Here is an 8,056-nt window from a genome sequence, read left to right as displayed (position 1 = left end):
AGGGTGGGGACAAGGGGAAAAAATGAGAACCAAGACCTGGCATGTAAAGGTACAAGATCCCAGTAATGAATATAACTGTACTGTCCACCTAGAATGTACCAATAAATTCAATATTTTAAAAAGAAAAACTAGGTGTGACCAAAACTCATAATTTTTCATGGAGGCTGCAAGGCTATATTGTTGTCAGGGCATGACTTAATACAGATGTCTTGAACATCTACAAAAGTTCACTAGAGGCCAGGCATTGTGGTGCACACCTGTAGTCCCAGCACTTGGGAGGCTGAGGCAAGAGGACTGCAGAGTTCAAGGCCAACCTGGGCTACATAGTAAGGCTCTGTCTCAACAAGCAAAGGCCCATAAATTCATGAAATTGTGTTGCTGTGGCTTTCCTATGCCACCCCAGTTACTCAGTCTTATCTGTAAAAAGTGTGGGTGTTGTTTGATCTAGAGCTGGTCTTTGCTGCTCACTAGCCTTTTTTTAAAAATACATTATCCATTTATTAACATAATTCTGTAACCCATCAAGTGTATTAGGTCTCTGTTTTATTATTTTTTAATGTTTATATTCTTAATAGTGCTTGTTTACAGTGTATTATGATTATGTTCATTGTGGGGAGGTGGTAAATGTACATAACACTTTTTTTTTTTTCCTTTTGCCATCCTGGGATCAAGCTCAGGGCCTTGTGCTTGAGAGGCAGGCAGCAGTGCCACTGAGCTAAATCCCAGGCCCTATAACACATCTTAATTCTTTTTATGTCCCTTGCCCTCACTTTCTTCCCCCTTAGTCTCCTTTCTATTTACAAAATAGCTGTTCATCTTGAGCAGAGCAACTCTAGCATCCTTTGCTTTAGTATTCTAGAAAAGGAGATGATAAATACTTGCCATATTTTTTCTTAAAAAGTAAAGTGATTATGAATATTAAAGGAGATATTGTATATAAAAAGTACATTAAGTTATGTGTGTATACATTGTAATTTTTGAAAAATATTTCTTTAGTTTTCAATTCATGTTTCTCTTCTTATCCCTGTTTTATCTGTGGTCAGGACCCTGTTTAAATTCATGAAGAAATTTGAAGCTGTTCTAAGTGAACCCTGTCGGTCATGCTTGGTGGAGAGTGACAAGGAAGAACAGGCTGACTTTTTGCCCAGGCCAGCAGATGAAGTCACAAATGAGTCATCTCCCATTCAGTGTCTTTATGGGGCACTGAGGGAGACCTTGTTAGCCTGGCCACCAGCTGGGCAGGTACTAGCTTGGGGGATGGTATATAGGACGATACCATATGACTGCAAAATTTCTTTTCTTTCTTCTGCATTCACCAGCTTAAGCATCTTTCATTCTAGTTAAAATGGTGATTTGCTAATGACAGTGACAGGAATTTCAGGGATTTTTCATGAAGAAAAATAATGAAAATATACCGCAACATATGAAAGGTCTTCTCTTCATCTGATATATAAATTCCTAATATTTGAACTGTTAGGAATTGGAGCAGAGATGGTGGATTTTGCCTTGCTGTTTGTCTGAGAAGCAGTGTGGCTTAAGCACCTCAGGGGCAGCAGTTTTATTTTCATTCTGCTGTGTTCATAGATCAAAACCAGAGTTGTCTTGTGATTCGCATAGAAAGCCTTAGTTTTTTGGGGGGTGGCTTCTGCTACAGTGATCTCATACAAAGCAGTAACACAGCTTTCTAGTATTCAAAATATATGTGCACTTTAACTTTGGTGCTACATTTGTTGTGAGACTTCTGAGATGGTGATAATTTTATGATCAACTAGGATCTTATGTATATAGCACTTTAATTTAACATTCATGCATGTTAAAATTATTACTGTTCTGAGACTAACCTGTACTCTGTCTCATAGGTCACAATTCCAGAGCAGTGTCCCAGTGCTGCTTCTTTCCCTGCGGAAGGGGAGCTTCTGCATCGCTTGCCAAAGCTCACAAAACGAATGAGGAAGATTTGTCTTTCGTTCATGAAAGAGAGCCCTTTGCCTCACCTAGTGGAGGGTCTTGATCAGTTTATTGGTGGGTGGCACTTGTTGTTTTCCCCTGTGGCCCAGGAGTGCTTGGAGGTGGTTCCTGTTTCCTGTTTTACATCTTGCATAGTGTTAGTTAATTGAATAAGGACACAGGCTAAAAAACAGCAGAGCCCAAACACACGAGCCCACTGAGAACACACAGACTGTCCTTATTTTCATCATATCATTCTTGATGTAAACTAGTGAGAGGTTACACCATTTTTTTTTTTTTCCATAGCTTGGCTACTACTATGCCAAGTTGACTTAAGACATGCTCCTACCTGTAGCACACCAGCATTCCCCACCTGGACATTTCCTCTGATAGCCTTGCCTATACCAGTTACCAAGTTGACAAGACATGCTCCTACCTGTAGCACACCAGCATTCCCCACCTGGACATTTCCTCTGATAGCCTTGCCTATACCAGTTCTTGTTGGTTGGCAGCACAAATAAAGGGGCACAGAGGTGAATTTCTCAGCTACTCTAGATTATCCCCTGCTCATTTGTCCTCCCTTGAATAGAAGGAAGATTCATCCACAGTCATCATTATCTTACTTTGTTCCCTTCAAAGAGACAGCAGTTTCGTTTCCCTGGCTGTCCTTCCTCAGAGTGGTGAGAAAAGATGAGAGCCAAGATCTATTTTGTAGTATAAAAGAGGGATGCATATCTTAATAGATTCTTTAGATGGTGTTTTACCACTTCCTTTATCGCTGTCCACCCACACCTCCCAGTGAGTGTGATGCTTCAGTGAGGCTGGCCTGCTTTTAATGAGATCACTATATGATCTCAGTTCTTGATTTTTGTGTTTTAAATAAGATAATAGTCTACTATTCATTGCTTGAGGTGACCTGTCCCTGAGCACGATGAGGATATGTGGAGTACACATCCATGTGCATCTCCTGGAAGGGGACATGGTATTAGTAATGTATAGGATTTGTTCTATTATTGTCCTGTAATGTCACCATAAGAAGTGTGGGGCACTTGTCCTTACCTGGTTGATTGCTTGTATCTGTCTGCTAGGGCTGCTTTAACAAAGTACAACAGGCCTTGTAGCTTAAACAACAGAAATTTATTGTGTCACAGTTTCAAAAGCTAAAGTCCAAGATCACCATTACCAGCAGGGTTGGTTTCCTCTGAGGCCTCGCTCCTTGGCTTGCAAATAGCCACTTTCCTCTGTGTATTCTATTCTGTGTTCTAATCTCTTAAAGAGTCTAGTCATTAAATTAGGGCATACCCTTACTTTAATTACCTTCCTTTTTTTTTTTTGAGACAGGGTCTCACTGTGTATTTGAGACTGACCTGGAACTCACTATGTAACCCAAGCTTGTCTCATCACAGCAACCGAGTGCTGGGATTACAGACATGTGCCACCACGCCCAGCTCCCTAATTACCTTCTTAAAGGCCCTATCTATAAATGTAGTCACATTCTGAGGGGTGGGGGTACCAGGACTTTTCACAGGAATTTTGTGGGGTGGGGGGGGCACAATTTAGCCATAACATTGTCTGTGGCAAGTTGACAGGACACGTGTATTTGGAAAGGCAGCACAGTGCTAGAGAAGAACCAGACTTTTGAAGTTTAGTAGGTTAGGGTTGAAGTTCTAATTCAGCCACTTGTTAGCTGAATGGCCTTTATGAATGACTAGAGATATCCGAGAGCATTTCTTTAAAAGCCTGTAAAATGGAACTATAAGTAAGTGCTTCTGAGGTTTTGCAGATTAAAAGAGCATTCACTAAGTAGATGCTACAGGGTAGGAACTTAATGGTATTTATCAGAAATTTCCTTCAGGTAATTAAAATTCCTAATGTAGTACACTTCACATTACTGGTCTTCAGTATGTGCTTTTGTGTTTGATTGATTATAAAAGCCCTAAGTTTTAAGAAAATACCTTTTTTTTGGTTATTAAGAGATGTGAAATCCTATATACTCTTATTTTTCTATTTCCATACAGCTTGACCAGTTTAATTCAAGCACGCATTGGGCATTTATCAAATGCTAGGGATGGTATTAAGTACCCAGAAACAGAGATAAGCGATATCTAGTCCTTATTGCTACAAAAAGTCCTAGGTATTGAGAAACATGGATACTTTCATGACCCTCTGGGATTTTCATGTTTTCCCCTCAGGTGAGGTGATTTCCTCTGTAAGTGAGCTGCAGAGTCTAAAAGTGGAGCCATCTGCAGAGAAAGAGAAGCAGAGGTCAGAAGCCAAGCACATTCTCATGCTGAAGCAGCGAGCTTTATCAGACCTCTTTAAACACCTTGCAAAAACTGGTAAGTTTTTTGCCTGAAGCACTATGAAATATAATCACCAGCAATGGGTAATTTGGGGGTAAAATTCAAAAGACAATAGAAAACCATAGTGGCAAGCAAGATTTTTTTTTTTTTTTTTTTTTTTTTTTTTTTTTTTTTTTTTTTTTTTTTTTTTTTTTTTGGTGTTTGAGTCAGGGTCTCATTATGTAGCCCAGGCTGGACTCGAACCCGCAGTGATCCTCCTGCCTCAGCCTTCCAAGTGCTGGGATTACAGGCATGAGCCATCATGCCCGGCAAGCAAGGTTTAAAAATCTTATTCTGAGAGTTCTCATAGGCAGAACAATGCTGTGATGAACTTTCAGTTCCCAAATATTTACAGTTTTGTAATGAGGCTTCTGAGTTCAAATTTTTAATTTTTATCGCCTTGTGTTGTACGGCACCGACCTTTCCAATGTTGAAACAAGAACGAAGATTCTCTAACTTTCCTGAGCATGAGTCACCTGGGGAATCTTTTTAAAGTGTGGGTGCTTATAGGGCCAGGGATTTAGCTCAGTGGTTCTGCCGCCTGCCTCGTGAGCCATGATCCTGAAGTTTGATCCCCGGTACCCCCCAAAAAATGTGTAGGTGCTTATCTTGTCCCTGAGGGACAGGGCACAAATTTGTGTTTCAACAAGCTTTTTTGGGTGTTGATATTCACAGGACTTTGATTTAAGTGGCAGGGGTAAAAGGAACATAGCCTTTCTTCCTGAGTTTCTTTGCTTAAATGAGTACTGTTTTCTAGGTTTGTCATACCGCAAAGGTCTCACCTGGGCCCGTTCAAAAAATCTGCAGGAATTGCTTCATCTTCACCCATTAGATCTCCGGAGAGCGCTGTCCATGGTCAGCGGCATGCAAGAGGCTGATTCCAGGTTGGTTTGTTGTTATTTTTTCCCAGTTACAAGTCATTTAAGCCTCTATGTCCTCACTTGCCAAAAAGAGAACAGCACTGCCTCTTCAGCAGAGTTGTAAAGACTGAGAAAGACTCCATTTATAAAAGTGCCTTGCTGCTCAGGATTTGGCCCTGGTGAATATTCATAAAGTGTTAATCCCCCCCACCTTTTTTTCTCTCTCTGTCTTCCTTGTACTCACTTTTCCTGTTCTTGATCTTTTGGTTTTGTTTTTTGTTTTGTGGTGCTGGGGACTGAACACAGGGCATGCTAAGCTTGTGCTAACAGCCTTAGCCGGTGTTCTGTTTTTGTGGTCCTTTGGTTTTCCTAAGGTTTGCTCATTTGATTTCAGTGTATGTGTGGAAGGCTGAAAGATTGACCACTTTTTTTTTTATTTTGTTTTGTTTTCTTGAGACAGGTATCACTAATGTAGCTAAGGCTGGCTTTGAGCTCACTGTGTGGCCCAAGCTGGCCCCAAACTCTTAATCCTCCTGCTTCAGCCTCCTAAGTGCTGGAAATATAGCATGCACCAACACATGGCTTCGGACATTTTTTTGCTTCCCCTGGTATATCTGTCTTCTGATAATATTCAATGTGAAAAACTGTAAAGGTTTTTTTCTCCCCATAAAGGTTTGAGACACTTATTTCCATATTATTAACCACACAGAAATTGTTGTAAATGATACTTTGCATTTGTTTTTGTTTGTTCAGTGTCCCTCAGAAGGGCTTTAAATTTGAATCTTGCAGGATTATAAAAACAGAACATTTTCTTTACAACAGCAACCTGGACTTTTGGGTTTTTTCAGGATAATTTGCCAAGTGGGTTTGTGTTTCTCTTTGGTCAGCAGTTTGCTGTAGCTCAGTCATGGCGCTCCTTTTGACAGGACACTAGTCTCCAACTTACTTTAGTTCTCAACCAGCCCTGTGACGTCTCTGACATTGGTCAGCTGATAGCATATATCAGTCCTTAATAAGACAATATAAATTTGTCTGTATAACCCTGGTAAACATGAGAGTCCATGATTCCTAGCCTCCCCTGCCAGAACAGTTGTAGAGACTTAATTGAAGAAATCATATTGTCATTATCATTACTTCACCAAGGTACTTTCAATGCTCAGTATACAATACCTCTTCTGAATAAGGGAATAAGTTTAAGTGAATCCTCATAGAAATAAATCTGTGTAGACTGTTGACTTTTGGTTGTGACAAGATACACCAATCTCTGAGTCTTTAGGGTCTGGGATTAGAGATTGTGGGGATTTTTGGTTTGTGTGTGTTTGTTTGTTTGTTTTTGGTACCAGGGATGGGATGGAACTCAGGACCTTGTGCTTGCAAGGCAGGCAGTAGCACCACTGAGCTAAATCCCTGGCCCTGTAAGAGATTGTGGTTTTAATAAAATAAATCATTGTTGATTTCTTTCCAGGCTGCTTGCAGAAATTTCATCTTCGTGGGATGGGTGCCAGAAGTATTTTTATCGCTCTCTTGCACGGCACACTAGGCTTAACGCAGCACTAGCAACTCCTGCCAAGGTAAAATGATAGAATGTAGGAATTGCAGAAACCAAGGGAAAGCTCCTATTTAGTATATCTCCGGGTAGCATTCTTAGACTTTGTCAAGTGGTAACAGCTCATTAGTGGAAGTGACTGAACTTTTTGCAGGGTATCATTAAGCTAAAAATATAATAAATCAATGTAATTTGGTGGTAAATCATAAAGCATCTCATAATAAGTTCTGTTATGTATATTTAGCAGACCCAACTGTGTAAGAAAAACTCCCTATTAAGAATGCTATCTTAATCTTTTTTTCATTGTGAATTGAGATCATTAATATCTATTTTTTAAATGTTATACCTAGTTCCAACAGATGAAATTTCAGTGATCTGTGGAAGTGTAACCTGAGAATTATTGCTCAAAAAAGATGAATGTGTGGGCTGGGAATGTAGCTCAGTGGTGCCAGGCCTGCCTGGCAAGCACAAGGTCTTGAGTTTGATCCCTTTGGGGGGAAACAAAAAAGATGCAGATTATTGCCTCTAAACACACCCACAGCTTATTATAAAAGCAAGGGACTCTACCCGACAAAATGTTCCATGAAACAGCTTTCTAGTTGAGCCTCCATGTGTGTTTTTAGCCAGTGGCATCTTCAACATGCTTTTTCTCCCTTTGCTAGGAGATGAGCATGGGGAACATTGAGAGGTGTAAAGGGTTCTCGGCACATTTGATGAAGATACTCATCCAGCAGCGACGGTCCCTGACAACACTGACAGAGCAGTGGATCATCCTCAGGTATCAGCTGATGAGTTCAGTTGGTGGTGTAAATTAGTAGGTATTGTGTAGGTCATCTGAGACTTGCTGCACATGATGGAAAAAATAGAACCTGCTGTCAGTAGAACTGTAAAATAAATTTGAGGCCCAAAGAGGCAGAAGGGGTTTCCTTGTCTCTGCTTGCTGCTTGGATGTTTCTTTGGTGGTACTGAGGTTTGAACCTAGAGTCTTTGCACTGAACAGTGTCTCTAGCTCTTTTTTGTTTAGAGACAAGGTCTGTTAAGTTGCCCAGACTGGGCTTAGACTTGTGATCCTCCTGCCTCAGCCTCCCAGAATGCTGGTGTTATAGTTACACACCACAACACCTGGCTTGCTACTTGCTTTTACTGATGTCTCTGACTCCCCTGCTCCCCTGTGCTGTGACCATACCTCTGGAAAGAATGAAGCCTGGGGAAAGATTACAGGCCTCAGTGAGACAGTGGGTATTGTTATGGGTGAACTCCACCTGGATGTAGAGTAAGGGGCACATAGCTGTGGCCTGATAGACAGGTCGTATTCGTTATATCCTAGTTTCTTGGCACAGATCAGATTTGAGTCTGCTTCT

General features: G+C 40.8%; 1 protein-coding gene across 6 annotated transcripts in view; it reads left to right on the top strand.

Annotated features, from left to right (window-relative positions):
- Nucleotides 1–8,056, top strand: part of Mdn1 (midasin AAA ATPase 1) — a 160,629-nt gene that overhangs the window by 124,686 nt on the left and 27,887 nt on the right. For all 6 annotated transcript variants that reach the window (XM_010633238.3, XM_019208824.2, XM_010633237.3 and 3 more), the window contains exons 74-79: nucleotides 1,044–1,242; nucleotides 1,860–2,022; nucleotides 4,140–4,286; nucleotides 5,047–5,173; nucleotides 6,615–6,720; nucleotides 7,358–7,473. In XM_010633238.3, the coding sequence (XP_010631540.1) occupies nucleotides 1,044–1,242; nucleotides 1,860–2,022; nucleotides 4,140–4,286; nucleotides 5,047–5,173; nucleotides 6,615–6,720; nucleotides 7,358–7,473 (858 nt within the window). The remainder of the gene's footprint in view (nucleotides 1–1,043; nucleotides 1,243–1,859; nucleotides 2,023–4,139; nucleotides 4,287–5,046; nucleotides 5,174–6,614; nucleotides 6,721–7,357; nucleotides 7,474–8,056) is intronic.

This window comes from Fukomys damarensis, unplaced genomic scaffold, assembly GCF_012274545.1.
Source record: "Fukomys damarensis isolate Sample0158 unplaced genomic scaffold, DMR_v1.0_HiC HiC_scaffold_14, whole genome shotgun sequence".
Taxonomy (NCBI): Eukaryota; Metazoa; Chordata; class Mammalia; order Rodentia; family Bathyergidae; genus Fukomys; species Fukomys damarensis.
The sequence above is the reverse complement of the archived record's forward strand: the minus strand, read 5'-3'. Positions and strand labels throughout refer to the sequence as shown.